This window comes from Aulostomus chinensis, chromosome 6, assembly GCF_037954235.1.
Source record: "Aulostomus chinensis isolate RoL2024-O1b breed Wild chromosome 6, RoL_Achi_v1.0, whole genome shotgun sequence".
NCBI lineage: Eukaryota > Metazoa > Chordata > Actinopteri > Syngnathiformes > Aulostomidae > Aulostomus > Aulostomus chinensis.
In genome coordinates, this window is record NC_141325.1 from 23088585 (window position 1) to 23107114 (window position 18530).

Genomic DNA, 18530 nt, shown 5'->3' on the forward strand with positions numbered 1-18530 from the left:
ACTTAGCCCTCAGGAAGATATAGGGACCATCTGTTGTGTGTGCCTGTGTATTCAAATCAACAAAATTCATGCAGGTCAAATGCTCTGCACTGCACAGGTACATCAAGACAATCATAGAAAAATAAACCAGTTCAGTTCTTTGTATCAGTTGTTAATGATAATATCCACTCACTCATCCACTCTTTGCAATCCCCATTTAGTTGTAGAAGCTCATTATATTCATATTGAGTCCTAAAGAAATACTTTTTCTACAGAGTTCTTAGGGCTTTAAAAAAAAAAAATTTCACACTTGAAAACTTGAAAAACCTTGTTCAGTGCATTTTTCCAATTTCCTGTCATATGAATCTCATTACTCTTATGATTGCGAGTCAAAACCTCTTAACAAGTAGAATCTCATTTCGATAAATGGGCTTGTTTAATAAAATTATCAATCACCTTATGTCAAAACATGTCAAGACTCAAATTGTTCTTTCTACAGATCATTTCTTTATTACTATAACCTAACAGCTTTAGTGTTTTTGGAGGTTTTTAGGTTATTTCCTTTATTGTGTTTTGTACTGCTTGTACTGTTTCTTTAGCCATTTAAACTGAAGAAAAGAGAGGCTGTCTTTATTCATTATTAATTTTCCATGTACATAATAATCTTCTTGCATGCAATAAGACTGAACTAACAAGATTACGCAAGCCTACAGTAGCTAAACTGGACTATAAAATATACAAGAATTGATATATTAGTGCTGGACAGCCCTGGATCTGTGGACAGTCCTTCAGTCATATGTGATGATAAAAACTCCACAGAACTGTGTGAAATTTAATCAATTTAGCAGATAGTGTCAATTAATAAAATCAAAATGACGGCTCCTCGGGGTGGCTCGTGGTGCAGTGGTTAGCACTGTCGCCTCAAAGCAAGAAGGTTCCAAATTTGAGCCCCGGCTCGAGCACGGGATCTTTCTGTGTGGAGTCTCCATGTTCTCCCTGTTCCTGTGTGGGTTCTCTCTGGTACTCCAGCTTCCTCCCACAGTCCAAAGACATGCAAATGGGGACTAGGCTGAGTGATACTCTAAATTGACCATAAGTGTGGCTGTGAGTGTGAATGGTTGTTTGTCTCTATGTGTTGGCCCTGTGATGGACTGGTGACCTGTCCAGGGTGAACCCCGCCTCTCGCCCGTTGACGCTGGGATAGGCTCACCCCCCCGTGACCCTCGATGGGATAAGCGGAAGAAAATGAATGGATGGATGGATGAATGGGTACAAGCTTGGGGGCCTGCCTGGGGTCAGTACAGAATTGCGAGTGCTGACCAACTAGTAAATATAAACTGGAAGTGGGACAGATTTAACGCTGTAATCTGCTTCTCCTACTATGCTCCAAATACAGCAATCCCAACATAGATGCATGTTTTTTTCACACACCCCCCCGCGACCCTTAACAGGATAAGCGGTAGAAAATGGAGGGGGGGGGGGATGGATGGACTGCTTCTTGTTTCAGAGGCAATGTGAGGCATCAGAACTACATCATGTGTGCTTACACTCAATATCCTGATTAAATCTCCTTAGCAAACTCCTCAGATCCTCTATTTTTTTCTTTTTGTCTAACATGCTGATTGCCCCTAAAAATGTGTTTAAAAATTTGGTCTTTTTTTTTTGTCTTCAGTTGCACACCAGCAAAGCACCACCAAAGAGATTGAAAGTAAAGCCGGGGTTAAATCAAGCACCTTCTGTGCCCTTAGTCTCTTTTCTTCACAGAAATTGCAGATACATATTTTCCTCAATAGTCACAAACAAGCATTAACATCATACCTGATGGCTTGAATGCAGTCAGCTGTACCACCTGTGAACATCAAAAGGACTTATGCAGCATTCAGTGAACAAGACATTCAAACACCATGGAATGTCTTAACACAATGTACTGTAAGCACATGATGTATGCCACTTACTTGGTTTCCCATTGCCGGTTTAAAAGTGAAACTCACAAAACTCTCCTTTCTGAAACTCTCTGAAAGACAAAAATGCAGCAATTCGTCTTTCATGTTTGCATGTCTACTTCAGATACAACAAATTTGTATATCCAGCAACAACAACAAAATCAGACAAAGATGTACAAGGAGCACCAGGCACAATACAAACAAAGCTTCATCAAATACACAGAGAAATAAGTAAATAAAAGACAAAAGAGGGCTTTAATTCAATTTATTTCGAGTGAAAAAATTTATTTAAAGCTTAAAATAAAAATAGGACTCTTCCTTATGCAGTTAATTTCATTAATTATGTGTAGAACTAAACACAAAAACTGAAAACTTTCAGCTTGTCAGTAGGAAAATTGCTACTGTTTTCACAATTTGAAGTAAAATTAATTAGATTTTTACTTCTGTCATCCTTAACACCTCTCTCCGTACTTCTTGCCCTGTCTCGTAAAACACCTGTTCCATGGACCTGCCAGCAGGAACAGTTTGAAGCAATCATAGTGGGTGACTAACGGATGCCAGAGACAACTAAAAGAAAGACATCCTCATCTACAACCTTGGCAGTGAGAGATGGTGTATATTTCGGACTCTCGCACCCATGTACCCTGAATGTGTCACGTTGCAGTTTCCTGTCCCACAAAGAGTTATTTTCCAGCCTCTGTACATCTGGGGTGCTGGTAGATTAACAGATAACAGACACTAAACTATGGGAAAAAATATGACTAATTACATGTTAAAGCCCATTTTTTGTAGCGCTAGTGTTGGAACACATTTTTAAGATGTTATTTGCTCAGCCTTCCAAGGTATGTGATGCATTTCATGGAACAGAAATGACAGGTAGGGGCACAAAAACTGTTGCCATGATACACTGATGTACAGTGAAGTTAATTTGTCTTTTCTTAATTTCAAAGATGACTACATATGCAGGTGCAAAACAAAAAACAGGAGAAAAGTCTAATGATCACATATTTGTTGTAAGAAATAATTGGCTTGCTTCCCTGTCAAACAAACACTGACTTTTTGGCTTTTTAACAGGGAGGGTGGGATATGTGTCATGTATTCACAATCTTTTACCCATTACCCATTACCCATTACCCAAGATTCCATAAGCTTCTTTCTTTCATGTCTCAGCCGTCATCGTATTTTGAAGCTTGACGAGCTGTGAAATGACAAATGTTCATTCACTGCTCCCGGGATATTTACTCTTACGTGACCAGTATATTGAGACAAAGCGTGGACTCGTCATCCTTTAATGTCTTATTTAAGACTGAATTGGATTTTGGCAGTTTACGCTTTGAAGTCAGCACTTAGAAGGAAGACAGTGATTCACCATGAAATCAAGACAGGGCACTTGAGACATACTGTAAACCAAGTAATGCAAGGAATAGAAAAAGAAAAAAAAAACACAAATGAAGCCACGTCACACATACTGTACCCCCCCCACCCCCACACACACACACACACACACACACACACATGCAAAATGCTGCAGACCTACCGTTCTTGATGACCAGTGAAGTAGAGGAGGAACTGGGGGGTCCAGAAGTCTCACTGGTCTCAGGGCTGGAGGGAGTTGGTGGACTGCAGCCCCAGGAGGTTATTGGGGCCCTCTGAGAAGGCAGGAAGGTGGTTGGCTGGGAACAGTTCTGCAATGCCAGGAGCAGAATGTGAGGCATAAACTACAATAATGCAAACCACCCCCAATAAAAAAAAAACAAACTTTTGCATGGAGTAAAATTATTTCATGTCTAGTTGTGATATGGTGAAATCTCTGCTATGTGCCCTTTACCCACTCACCGTGAACGACAAGGCTTTTCTCTTTTCTTTAATCCTCTTGATGGCATTCCTCACCTGAAAGATAATTGCTTTTCTAATTCCCAGGATCGTCCAAAAAGGTTTGCAGCACATACCATACAAAGGTACTGTACACTGTTAACACTGTACTACTACACTGTACTTCTATGCAATATTTGGAATGTAGTAGCAACAGTTACAGACAAAAAACTGTCTTCTCACCTCACTGTTGTAAACAGCATAGACTAAGAAAATATACAGGCCCTGTGGAGAGGCAGAGACATACATTAGGATGTGAAAGTGAAGAAGTCAAGGAAGTCATTCAGTTCTTATTAATAATATGGATATTCATCAGGTCAGTTTAATGGAGGTTTTGTTATTTTCATGATCCTGGTCTCGAAAAGTAATGTCTTGTTTTATTTTGGAATTCCCTTCCCTTTGATTGCTTTACATCCTGACAGTTTCTTGTCTCTTTAGCTGTTCTGTTCCAGTTATGAACTGAGCGTCAGCCCTCTGCCTGTCCTCATGCTTTGCCACCTGTTTATTTAGATTTTGAGATTTCGAGTTTTTGAATCTCAGTACTATGGTTTGTTTTTGCTCTTCATCGGATCTTCTTAGCTGCTCAGTTCGTCAGCGGGGTACAAAAAAACATAACCTTGTCCAGAAGTCTATTTTTGTTGTTATTTTTTCACTGAACAAAATCTAACTGAAAAATCTGTCCCTCTCTTCATTTTTTTCAGTCCAATTCAAGAAGTCTGAATACAAAGAAAAACAGCTTTTATTTATCAAAACTATTTTCTCATTCAACATGTTTTTTTTTGCCTATCATATTTTTCGACTTTCTTGAACTAAACATCCTTGGAACACATCTTTTGCATGTGATATTTAAAAAGCACAAACAATTATGAAACCCTCACAATTCCCCAGGTCACATACTAAATAAATAAAAAGTAAAAAGTCTGAAGCTTTGTTTTATATGGAGCTTCTGCGTTTTTTTTCTTCTCTTTTTCCAAGAAATACAGCAGACAGAATGTCCCTCTGTCTTCTAATGCTCTCATAAGAGGCTTCACTAATTTCTCTGTGACCAGTGCGCAGTGGATGGGACTTAGATTATCATGCCAGTGCAAACATTCATGGGAATGTCAGTATTGTTCAGTTTTTACTGTTGTAATGACTTTTTCTGTTGGTTTCGTTCAGACTCAAGACTTTGTTTAGGAAGATAACTGTGTGTTGTGGTCAAGAAATATTAGAAAATTTAAATTTGTATGCGTCACCATAACTGAGAGGGATGGGAATATTGATAGTACATCAACTAAATCAGTGATATTCAACCTGATGACAAACTGGCTGATACTACAGATAAATCTATCAACAAGTAATCATTAATTGCATTTCATTGATCAGTCAATGGCGTGAGTAAATTATATTACAGAAATCATCACAGGATTTTTGAAACATGTTCAGATGTGGGTGGACTCCTTGTCACTGGTTGTTTTATTGATATTGATCTTGATCAGTTTGGATCAGATTGAAAGTTTTATGTGGTTAGTGGAATTAAACCGTATGTCCTCATGTCCTTATGTCTATTTAGCTTGTGATGGATGATGATCGATGGTTTGAACCACCAACAAAGTACGATATTTTTTCAAAATGTCTTGGGATGGTTTCATGTTCCATAAAACAAACCATTTGACCCCCCTACAGGGACCAGCCCCTTGATGCGTTGAACAGACTCTGTAGTTCTGATATAACTGATGGAAAGCATCAATGCAAAACTCCAAACCGATCCCCTCGAAGGATGCAGACCCTTTAACTTCAATTTCAACAGTATTTTTGACTGCTTTATCAATACGTATGATGTTAACAATTGGTATTTGTCTCAACTTAAATTGAGATTTTTGAAACCTGCACTGGATGGCTTTACTATTAAGATAAAAGTAACCTCGTTATCTGGCCCTCAGTGAAACCTCAGTGAAAAAAACACAACAACAAAAGAACTTCTTTTGTATGTGTGTGTGTCTGTGTGTGAAAAGAATGAGACAGAATGGTTCAGCATCATCCTCCTACCGACATGAGGAAGAACTCCTACTGTCGTGTTATATGCCCTCAGTTGGACACGTGCAGTAAATCTAAATTAACTAGCTAGCTCTGTGAGGGTCACCCAGGGGCTAGCTCATCTTGATTAATTAAAGATCTGAGGGGGAGCACAGAGGGGTAGCTGAGGTAAGAGAAGAAGAGAGACAGAGACATAATGTGTGGTAGGTATAAGCAAAACAGGGTGCAGGAAGAGTGTGAGAGAGAGGAAGTGGGTGTTGTGTTATCAGGGGAGTAGAGCTCGAGGTAGATGTGGTATGACCTGACTGTAGTCTCCCACACACACACACAAACTTGTACGGATTCACACACACACACACACACACACACACACACACACACACACACACGCGCGCACGCACGCACGCACACAAATACACAACCAAAGTTGTACAAATGATCATGATGTATACAAAATTTTCTATCTCAGTTGACACACAACTCCTACACCACTATACACAGGGGACACTATTTTATTGATTAGCTCACCAAGTAGAGTTCAGATGGACAAAGTTGACATGAATGGATGAGCTCATCACAAAACACATCAGAAAGCAAAGGTCTGAAGCTATAATGAATGATAAAATTGCATTGCAATATAATCTGTATTTTTTAACTCTTGTTATACTCTGGGTATTACTGCATTTATGATTTCTTTGCATTGACAGACTTACAGCATTACCTCTACATAACACTCGGCAATGAGGGCTCATTAACACAGGGTGATCAGCACCCTGCCCAAGCACATGTGTGCCACAAAGACTGATGTGTTTGAGTTGTGTGATCACGCTGTGCCACACTCAGGCACAGTATACTGGATTGACCTTGGTACAACTGGAAGAAGTGGGTTTCAGCACGGAAAACGGGCAGCAGCCAAATGTATTTGTGCTGGACATACAGTGGGTGAACAAGCTTCGTCGCGGAGGGGGCAAAAAATTGTCAAGCTACACAATATAATGATTAATGTCATGTGCTGCTTGTCTTTTGCTCATTATTTGATTGTGCTTTGTATTTCAAACAAAGTAATGAACCTACTGTTTTGAGTGTAAATTTGTCAACTTTTGGTAGAGTATTGTGGTATAGCTTTTACAATAGAGCCTGACACAGGAAGTGATTTTCCTCCTTTGCCTTTAAGATTATCCCTGTTCCGTCCCAAATAAATCCCAACCACCAGGATTACAGACCAAATCTCAGGCTCTAAAGTGCAGTTCAGTGATGACGCAAGTGCTCGAGCCAGGTCATGCCGAGCACATTGCTAGCACAGTGCATCATGTTCGACGTCACAAAAGCAGTCTCTGCCCTTGAGGTGTTGTCAAAATAGTAGTAGTATTATCTTCAGCCTGTTCATACGCACTTAAAAAAAAAACAGCATGGAGTTTTTCAAACTCCACCCTGAGTGACGTGCGTTCCTGCTTGAATGCAGATGAGTTAAATTAGTGACATGACAAAAATGTACTGAAGTTTCTGGCGAGGGGGACAAGCTTTCATTGCCTCAACCACTTGTTGTTTGTGGGTCTGAGATGTTTAGTGGCAGAAATGACCAAAAAGGACCATATTCACCCAGCTTTTGTGTTCCAATTAATGCCAACGGGAGCCGATAAAAACCCGCCTCTATTAAAGGGTCATTTGACCTGGGAGTGAATGCCGATTAAACCTGTTCCTGACTAATGTGAGGGAGGTTTAGGCAAACCCCAATCTCTGATCCATCCCACTTAATCAAACGGCATTTCTAGAGCCACTGTGTTCACTGGAACGCATGACTTAGTCAGAGGTATGACTGCAAATCTGGAAATGTCAGCTGTGGGGGATGAGAGGCAATGGAAAGGAGTTGTACTGTTCACCACTTATCTACAAAGCTCTACTCGTCTGTCAAACTGCTCTCTGATCATATCTTTCATTTCAAAGCCAGTTTTGCATGTGTATGTACTTTTTTGCATGCTTCTTTTCAGTAGTTCTGTTTTCCCATGTCAATACAAGTTTAGCTTCTTACTGTGCCCAGGTTGCTCTTGAAAAGGAGATCTGTAATTTACACCAACTAAAACTTTTAAAAAAAGTCCCCATTACCTCCTAGATCCATAAGACAAAGTATTCCATTCAAGCTGCTACATGTATGTTTGTTGTAAGGAATCTTTCAGATTATTAGAATGTTTTCAATTGGTTTGTACATTCAAAGTCATTGTTAAACATGAGTGGGTAGTGGGTGCATTTCTATTTGTCCAGATTTTTTGAAGTTGGGTTGTGTGATGAGTTCAGCAGAAAAAAACGAATTTGTCTACCTAAACAACCTTATTTTTGTTTATTTATTTGGGTGAATTTTTTTTTCTCCCTCCAACCCCATTTGTAACAGTATACTGCCAAGCACTGAAGTCATCTCTGCAGACAGTATCTCTGCATATAAAATCCAAATGTACTGTTGGTAAGACATATAGATCTGGATGACTGCCTTGTACAACCCACTTTAAAAAATTGAACCATACCTTGGTGGCTGACAACTCTATAGAAAGGTGCTTTGTGCAGAAACTGTGCCATTTCACACTAAAGGTAATATCCACCTGATTAGAACAGGTGACGGAAAATAATAATGACTATTCAAATGTAGCCAGGGATAGTAGACATCACTATCTGAAGGACTGTCTTCTCAGGTCAAAAGACCCTAAAGTGGTGGAACAAATGCAAACTCAAGGACAGCACAGAATGGGATTTCATTATATGTGCAGAACAATATGCAATATTGAAGAGATCAATCTACTGTCCATTTCACAAGGACATGTGAGGTACTGTTTTTTTATTGTGTCAATTCTTTCTTTCCCTTTTGGATTTAGAATGCACCCTTTTTACATTGAAAAGTTACATGCTGTAGTTCTCTTTAATAATAATAATAATAATACATTTGACACGTGCCTGCTTAGTGCATAATGCAGATCATCTTAAGAAAAAACAAACAAACAGCTTATGTCGTAAATAAAAGTGCTCCATTGAAATGTCTTCAACCTCAAGATCACTTTCAAACTCAAATCACCAATTATCTAGAAACTCAGAAAAACTTGGACTTTCCCTGATCCTACCTGTTCTTGTGCCTAAAAATCTAAATTCACTGTAGTCTGTCACAGAACATCAATATTTTTCAACAGTGTTAAATGATCTCTTTGAACAGATTATTTCTAATGGGGGTGCCAGAGTGTCGGATACAGAAAGGACAGAATTGTGGAAGAAGTGGCAACAAGACGGCAGAGGAAGCGAGAAGAGTGGTTCAGCACATAAGGTGCCTTGAATTACATTTGCCTTTAGAGTAGATAGAGGGTTTGTCAGGTGAAGTGGGCTGGCTTGAGACAGCAGACTGTCACTTAATATACCAGGGTTGCTATGCTAACTACCTGAGCTAATGCTATGCTCTGTTTTTGAACAGATGGACTATAAAGTTCTTCGCACCTGGAATTAATCAAAATAAATGAACTGAACTTCTAGTTTTGCTCTTTTTGTTTTGCACTGTTGCCATGCTTGTTTGGGGTTTTTCTTTTAGCTCTTTTTGCTGCGCCTTTTGTCTAAAGTGTTACTTTGGATTTCTGTCGTGGCTGCATGTGTGTGCAACTTTTGTCTTGTCATTTTGGTCTGTATGTATCTCTGTAGTATTGGTTGAGTTTGCTATCTTTTAATACCCCTTTTTTCCCTTCCACCTTTTTCCTCAAGAAGTTCTTGCCTTTTTTGAGAGCCCCCTTGTAAATAAGAATTTGTTCTGATAACTTGCCTGGTTACATAAAGGTAAAAACATATAAAAAAAACAAACAAACAAACAGGAAAGCATTTCATAACTTCATGTTCCATGGCAAAAAAAAAAAAAGCTGGGAAAACATCATGTTTTTTGATTGACACATGACTATAATGGTGAAAAGAGGCATCATCAGAATAGTGTTTTGTCATAAATCAAAGAAAATCCTGACAATGGCAAGAAAAGACATTATGTGCCGATGTTTACCTGAAAGGCATTGAGAGCAATGAAGATATAGGCAACTACGACAGATAGATGAACCAGGACCCCACACAGCCAGGTCAGACCCAGGACGGGCAGCAGGATGAGAACTGGTCGTGTCACAGCCCTGCAAAGTTAGAACAATGTGTATAAATCGTGTATGCACACACTGGGTACCTGAGTACATATATCTGACAGGCAGTGATTCCGGTTCACAAACTCCCACAAGTGGTTTTGGGGAATTTTTGGGGGGGGAAATTGAAACAAGTCAGAAAAGTTAAAAATAAAGAATATTAGGAAAACTATAAATACTTTCAAAGGAAAATATGTGAATACTGCAATAATTTTTGTCTTTCTTGTAATATTTTTCTGTCAGACTGCTACATGGACATATTCATTCACATGACACACATTGTTGAAGCACACAGCCGGAGAACCCAGCTGTAACGCAATTCACATTCTCTTGCAAAGGTTAGCAACAAATAAAGCAAGACGGTAAGGACATGTGACCCACGTGATCTCCCACTTAGGTTCACTTTGATGGAAGAAAAGCCAAGGCCCCAGGGTATGTATGTGATGAAGTTCTTGCAGTGAATCCATGAATCCAGTACACCTCAGATGACACCGACTGTAACACTCAGGGCTGAAAGACAAACCGCTGGATTTTTTTTCTGATAGAACGCAATGTCCTGAAGCAGTCCAGGTCCACGATTCAAATATGCCACCCCAGTAACTCAAGGGCAGGTAATTTGGCAAGAGGGACTCATAAATCACAACCTGGAGACAGCATGAAATAACCCTGAAAGCAACAGTCACCAAGCTGATCCCAGATGAGCCAAAATGCTTCTTCTTCTCTGGTCACATCCATAGAATCACCACATCCAGCAGTTGATCCAGCAGTTTCTTCTGACTGTAAGACACATTTTAACGCGTGTAATTCTAAAATTTTCAGGTGCATGTCTCGTAGGTCTTTTTGAGTATCTCCTCTTTAATTCTTCATAAAACATCTCTGCACAGCTGTAGATTTTACGGTGTATCACCATCGACTTTTCTCAATCCACTATTATTGTCAAACTGCTGCACCTGGGTGATGAAATTGAGTTTTTATACTGCGTTGTGTCTGCAAGGACAAAGCCAGCATTCACTTCCCTTTGCTTTTATTTTTGAAATTTATTTCCCACTACTCTCCTGAATTCACATAATGCTCTTGTTGGCACAGACATCGATGTTCAGCCTGTCTGTGAAGGAATGAAGAGACAGGCTGAGGGGGAATAACACTGTATTATTTCTGTTTGGCTACCACAAATGCACATGAAGAAAACCCCCCCCCCCCAAAAAAAAACCTGGATAGGTGAGAGTTGTTGCATGTTGAGATGAAGGACTTTTGACAGAATATGAGATTCTTGTTGTCATTCATAAGATACATGTACTAACTTTTACATTGGCCTCTAAAAGCACATTAGTGCTCAAAGTAAAAAGAAAAAATGTGTATTGGATGGACGTAGTAAGATGGGTGGGTAGTGCAGTGGTTAGCACTGTCACCTCACAGCAAGAAGGTTCTGGGTTCGAGCCCCGGCTCAGGCACGTGATCTTTCTGTGTAGATTCTGCATGTTCTCCCTGAGTCTGCGTGGGTTCTCTCCAGGAACTCCGGCTTCCTCCCACAGTCCAAAGACATGCAAATGGGGTAGTAGGTATGATTGTGAGTGTGAATGGTTGTCTGTCTATGTGTGTTGGCCCTGCGATGGACTGGCGATCTGTCCAGGGTGAACCTCGCCTTTCGTCTGAAAGCTGCTGGGATAGGCTCCAGCCCCCCCTTCCTCACCCCCGTGACCCTTAACACGATAAGCGGAAGAACATGGATGGATGGTGTATTGCATGTTAATAATTTAACAGGTATCTTACAATATATGTTATCTTTGATAAGTGCAAGCTGCTTACGTGCCTGTTCTTCAGATGACTTGGGGAAACAAGTATTTCAAAAAAATTAAAGATTCAATTGACTAAAATTGCAACAAACATATCTGGATACCACATAATCTATTGTCAGCGATTTCTGATAGTACTATTTTTGTGTTGACTATTCAGGGTTGTGTTATGTTGTGAATTTAGTCAAAAGACATTTAATATAAATACGTTTGCTTCAAAAGCACCACCTGCAGGACCAATGGAGACCTAAATCGCCTCGAGGTATGATGTGAGCGTGCATGGTGGTCTGTCTCTACAGTCCCTGACAAAAGTCTTGTCACTTATCCATGCTTTTATGAAAGGCAAAAGCATCTTAGCAGCTCACTGCACCAAAAGCAGTAGCAGCTTACTTCAGCCAAAATATAGTTGCATCTCATTCCTTGATTTTTATCCTTTAATTAGGACAGAAAGTTCCGATTTTGCTTGGACAAAGGTCTTGTCAAATACAGTAGGAATTCAACCTTATTTTCAATTCACAGACATGCTACAATAACACCAGATCATAAAGTCATCGAGCCTTAGGAAAAAGAATTAATATTGTTTATGATTCCCATGAGCTTGAAGGACTGTATCCATGCATTCCGACAATGACTCAAATAACTCATTGATGAAGTCATCTGGAATGGCAAAGAAAGGAATCTTGCAAGACTCCCGGAGTTTGTCAAGATTCTTTGGTTTCATCTTCCAAGCCTCCTCCTTCACCTTACCCAAGACATGCTCAGTAATGTTCATGTCTGGTGACTGGGCTGGCCATTCCAGGAGCACCATAAGCTTCTTCGCATTCAGGGACTGGATGTAGAGGCTGAGGTATGACATGAGCGCCATCCTGCTTAAGAGTTTTCCCTCTCTTGTGGTTTGATACGTAATGAGCAGCAAGAATTTCTTGATACTTCCGGCTGTTGATGTTGCCATCCACTCTGCAGATCTCTCGCATACCCCCTTACTGGATTTAAATCCAAAGCATGATTTTTCCTCAACCAAACAACTTTTTTCTGGGTGAACCTTGGGTCCATGAGGGTTCCAACAGATCTTCTGCAGTATTTATGTTGAGTGGGAGGCTGTTCAAAGGACAACCTTGTGCCACTTTTCCACTGTCCATCCTATCTGCAAGCTGTGGGAAAATGCAATGCATTTTTTGTTGTCGTTGTTGTTGTCTTCTGTTTAATGCTGGTTTGTGAGCACTAATTCAGCCATGGAGACCACTGCATGAGAGAATTCCACAAACTGTTTTCTTCTCATGTTGCTCTGCTGCAGTTGAAAAAGGGCTGGCCCTGGACTCCCGAAACAACAAAGGGTCCTCTCGAACAGTTGTCTTCCGGGGTCTGGCTGATCTGGGCTTGTCATGAACATCACCAGTTTCTCCAAAACCTTTTTTATCCTCTCCACTTGATGTGTTGACACATTGAAGATGTCTGCCACTTCAGCTGCAGACTTGGTCTTCAGGCTCTTGATGATCAGCACTTTGGTCTGTGGTTGGTTGGTTGAATCATTTAAAGACAAGACAAGACTTTTGTCCTTGCAAAGACGGATGTTATGGGCTTTACCAGGCTGTGAACACCGGGACACTTTTTGACAGTTTCATTTTGCACCCAGTTATTAACGTGAAAGCCCTTCACATTAAATTGGACCATTTATTCTAACAACTGATTGATAAGAAAAAAAGGTTATATGCCATTTTACGTTACTTTGTCCTGATTTGACAATTCTGTCAATGACTGTATATGTAGCCCTGTGATTGACTGGTGACCGATTCAGGCTGTACCTCATCTCTTGTCAAATGACAGCTTGGATGGGGTCAAGCCTCACCGTGACCCCGAAACAGGATAAGCGGTTGCCAATGGATGGATGAATGGATGGTTGTCTGTCCCTACATGTTGGCCCTGTGGTGGACTGGTGACCTGTCCAAGGTGTATCTCGCTCAGTGACAGGCTCTAGCCCCCCATGACCCTGAACAGTATAAGTGGTATAGGTAATGGATAGATGGGCAATAGAAAACAGAAATAAAGTGTTTGTAATGCTAACTGTTGTAAAGATTTGATTTGATTTTATATCCTCCAGTTTACTGGGGTGAATGTGCGCTCCAGATTAAAAACCTTGAAAAAAACAAAACCCTTCACCTAGATTATAACAAAAAACAACAATCATATCAATCTACTATCTGGAAACAGGAACAAATCATTTTGGGTTGAACAAAAATAGATAAAGAAATATTTTCATACACCCCTAGTTGACGCACATTCTGTTATTGGTTACTATGGTTACCAAGCTCCACTGAAAACCAAATTGGGTGACAGAACCCCCATGGAGGATGAAGACTGAAGACAGGCCAGTGGACCTTGTGTCTGAAGGTATCTCATGTCAGTTGCCTATTGAGACCATCATTAATCATACTTATACACAGCCCATGTTATCCAAATCTACACTTATACATGCAGTGGATACTCTCTGTGTCAGATGATCAATCATGAAGCTGTCAGCAGAACAGAGCTCTCAGCTCTTCTACTAAGAATATATGTTGTCAGCGCTCATTATTACATTCCCATGTATGATTTATCACTTTGCCACCCATGCACCATCAGATTCTATGACTGTCTGACCCACTCATCAGCCATGTTGTTTGGCTCGTATCTTTACTGTCCATGCATGACTACAGCACATGCCCGAGCTGCAATTAGGCCTCTCCTCTTAAAATGTGGCTGATATTTTGTTTCCGTGAAAAATGTTTCAAAAAAGAACAGCTAGAGTTATTTTCTCAGTCTTACATGACTCCAATTGAATTATCATTTCAAGCATTGTGGGCAAATGTTAACACAGGTATCAGATATGGGTCACTTTTAAAGCTTCCTGCAAAGAAGCAGTAGAAAAATTAATATGAAGTAGTGGAAAGCAAATGTAACTGCACTGTGATGCCAGTGATGACTCCTGGAACACTGAGGTAAGAAGTCATCTCCTGCCTTTGACTACATTATTTGCAGATAGCTTGGCATGACTCATGTAGAGAAGCTGTCTAGTGACCAAAGACTTGCTAGTGTCCTTGAGTAAGATACAGACACCAATACTGCTCCCGATGAGTAGACTGGAACTGTTCATTGCTGCCTCCACCATCGGTGTTTCAATGGCTGAATGAGGCAACATTGGAAAGTGCTTTTAGTACCCAGAAAACAATAAGGAAAAATTAGTCCACTCTGTTAACAGCACACTGATGTGAGATTGTATTGTGATGAAATTTGTAATTTAATAAATTTGAGTTTTCATTTCAATGACTTTATCTGCTCATGTACCCACATTATGACATTTCTGTCTGTACAGTGGATAGTTTACCCAAACCAAGCAACACTTAGATGCTAATCTTTAGCAGGACCTCAGAAATTGTGTCTTGCCACATTTGTACATTTGTCTTAGGTCCCCAAGAGGACTATGGGTCCTGATATATACGTGTTTAATCCAGGAAAGGTTTCAAATTGGAAAGCCAACTCTCTGTCTGTCTGTCTGTCTGCCTGTCTCTCTCTCTCTCTCTCCTCTCACACACACACACACACACACACACACACACACACACACACACACACACACACACACACACACACACACAGAGGCACCAGGTGTTGAGCTGATAAGCCCCTACTACTCCCACAGCAGCTCCCATCTCTCACACTGTCTCTATTGACTATTGCTGCTGAGCCCAAAATGAAACAACAGGTTTGTGTGTGTGTGAGTGAGTGAGTGAAAGAGAGAGAGAGAGAGAGAGAGAGAGAGAGAGAGAGAGATTCATGGAAGAATGTGCACAAAAAATGGGGAGAGAAAATTATAGAGAGAGCTTTAAGAAGTCGTTGTTTGTTACCAGGTAAGGTCAAAGGTTTGCATTTTCGATGCTGAGCTCGGACTGAGCATCTTTGCACGACGACGAGCACTGGAAACAGTCACCATGACAACCCGACACAACACAACTGCATTGACCTGCAGGCAGAGGACAACAACATCAGCATGGCCTTCAATGAACACAAGACACGCTATTGCAGACCCACTTCTGTAGACAAGGGAAAGTCCAAAGATTTACTCATAATATATTTAAGTAAAAAAGTTCTGTACACTTTAGATTCATTACAAGTCTCAGATTTCAATTCTCTGCCAAGTTTTCAAACAACCTTCATCAGTGCTGGGATTTCCTCTCAAGATTGCAGCAATAAATTAAATGATAATAACAATTTATAGCAGATACGGTCAAGAGCACATGCTACATTTGAAGTGGATTTAGGATGTGTACAATCCATTCATAATTAATTTACAATGCATAATCTGGCACAAAAATGTGTAGTTTTCTTTTTTTTAGTTTTAATTATTTTCTTAAATGTTTCAGATGTTCATACTTTATATTTTGCCGTGTAATGTACTTATTGTGATTTATGCTCACAGTTTTGAGCACTTACAGGATTGACGTTACTTCCCACACCATTGCGGTGCTATTATGCTGTATTGCAGGTCGTTCTTGATATTGTCTTTGGTTCTTTGAGTTATTTATCAGCTGTTAGTAGGGAAGCTTTGACAGTTTACAGTTGCCATAGTAACATCTTGGCTGGCGGAATAATTATGAACAAGTGATTAAGCTTGAGCCAAACTACTTGTGCGTATATCAGAGGTTAGTCAACACCCTGTCAGCCAATCAGAAAAGAGCATTCAGCCTGACCATGGTATAAAAACATTTAACTAGCAAATCTAAAAATTATGAAAATAAATGTGAACAGACAAATGAATCTCATGAGAGGAATAGGAGTTACATATTACACATCTGAAACATCCATGTAAACACACACTGATTATATACATACCGCAAGCACAAAGACCACAGGACCCACAAAAGACCAGATTGTGTCAGTCTTCACATTAAGCCAGCAGTGATCATCGGCCTTGTACTTGTTCACTGACACTGTCAGCGTTACGCCAACTATTAGAACAGGTAGTCCTGAAACACAATTCAATAAAAGCAAATTTATTGTGGTTGTTGGGCAAGAAAAACAAAACAGCATGCCTGAAGATCTATTTACAGAACAGTGGCTGCTGTAGATCGAACTATTTAGTCTGTTCTCTTGTCTGAGTCTATTTAGTCTAATGAGGAATGTTTGGCACATTAACGTAGCTCTAGCAGAAAGAAATAAGAATACTGTGGTGCTTATTTACACTTTGATCTCAGCGAGTTAAACGACATAACATAGTGACACACTTGTAGACACAAACATGTAGAGTAGCACCTGTTGGATGTGTTGTGTTTACGCTGCAAGAAAATTTAACATCAGAATAAATAATCAGATCAGTTTTGATACATTGGGAACATCTAGTCTGGATGAAAAAGTCCACAAGTCAAACAACCCAGTTAAAAAATATTGATGATCATACAGTATAATAATGTGGGGCATGCCCTGATTCTAGGATTAGCAGACAGGTGATCATTTGAGGGCAGTAATAAAGTTTGGAGGCCCCAAATGATTACTGATAATGTTAAAGAGAAGTGGCTAAGGTCAATTCTCTGGCGCCTGTAAAAAAATTTCTGATGTTTAGGGCTCTTGTGACAGATTCCAGCTGTATAAATGTATTTTTTGGAATGGTCACATGATTTTTGGAAGAAAGATGGGTTGAAAAGTCATGCTTCTACATTTACAGGCTGGTATGATGTTAGTAATAATGAATGTTCTGACTTGTTATTTGTGTTCAGTGGAGGTCATCTTATTTAAAAAGTGTAAGGTGTCTGAAACCCAAACACATCTGAAGGCCTAAGCATGTAATTGATTTTTCTAAAGCTATAGAAAACTTAAAAAAGTCAAAATGTACAGGGTCTTCCAATCCCAGGCTGTTTGGAACCTCAGGAAAAAACTGTTCTGTCAGTTGGTTTGGACAAAAATGAGAAACAGGCCTTCTTCTGCCATCTGCCCAGCGCAAAACAACCTAAAGGTAAGGCTGTCACCATTGTGTTCTGTTTTACATGCTGAAGTGCCATCTGTAGATTGGCTGGGCTCTAGGGATGTCACTCAAAGTGTGAACGATAGCACAAAGTCAGCAGGGAACACTGGGCACATGATGTCAGTGGATTTGCATTTATTATCCACAAAATGATTTATGGGAAATGTTTTTTTTTTATTGAATTATGTACCTTTTACTGCAGTGGAAAAGAAGAGAAGAGAAAAGCAGAATTCTTGCTCACAGCTGTGTCCCCACCTGAACTGTCCCATATCTTTTATCAGAGAGGAGGCCAGCAACATGTGCCAGCCCTCCACAAGCTCACCCTGGCAAATGCCAATGCCACTGTCAGTACATTTGACAAGTGAGGTCATCAAGGACTGCTAGACACACTGTAAATGTGAGCACTGAGATACTGTTACGTCCTTCAAGATAACTGTGCTATAGTAAAATGTTGAATAAAGTCTTGCTGTTTTTTTTTCACTTCATTGTTCTACATGTTTCTGTTTTTGCCCTTTTTATTGTTGTTGTTTATCCTGATGTGACAAAGTAGCTTGTAAAAGATCTTTTTTTTTTTCCTGCTCACATTGATATGATGCACAACCAGCAAATAAGACATCAAGCAGGAAGATAAATGTTTGGGATTACATTGACAGCCACATATTTTATCTTCTCTGAAGAGGCAGTCAGCCCAGTCACAAAATGACAGATAAAAGAGCGAGCTGTATATATATATATCACGGTTTTTTGAAACATTTTTGACAGTTAAAGAATGCCTAATTACTTTCATGACAGGATG

The 18530-nt window shown here is 39.9% G+C and overlaps 1 protein-coding gene across 2 annotated transcripts in view; it reads right to left on the reverse strand.

Moving 5' to 3' along the window:
- adgrd2 (adhesion G protein-coupled receptor D2) overlaps positions 1 to 18530 on the reverse strand; it is a 43245-nt gene that overhangs the window by 4760 nt on the left and 19955 nt on the right. For both annotated transcript variants that reach the window (XM_086207079.1, XM_086207078.1), the window contains exons 17-24: positions 16609 to 16742; positions 15624 to 15739; positions 9823 to 9943; positions 3978 to 4019; positions 3759 to 3812; positions 3460 to 3607; positions 1935 to 1993; positions 1798 to 1828 (exon numbers count right to left, since the gene is read on the reverse strand). In XM_086207079.1, the coding sequence (XP_086063205.1) occupies positions 1798 to 1828; positions 1935 to 1993; positions 3460 to 3607; positions 3759 to 3812; positions 3978 to 4019; positions 9823 to 9943; positions 15624 to 15739; positions 16609 to 16742 (705 nt within the window). The remainder of the gene's footprint in view (positions 1 to 1797; positions 1829 to 1934; positions 1994 to 3459; positions 3608 to 3758; positions 3813 to 3977; positions 4020 to 9822; positions 9944 to 15623; positions 15740 to 16608; positions 16743 to 18530) is intronic.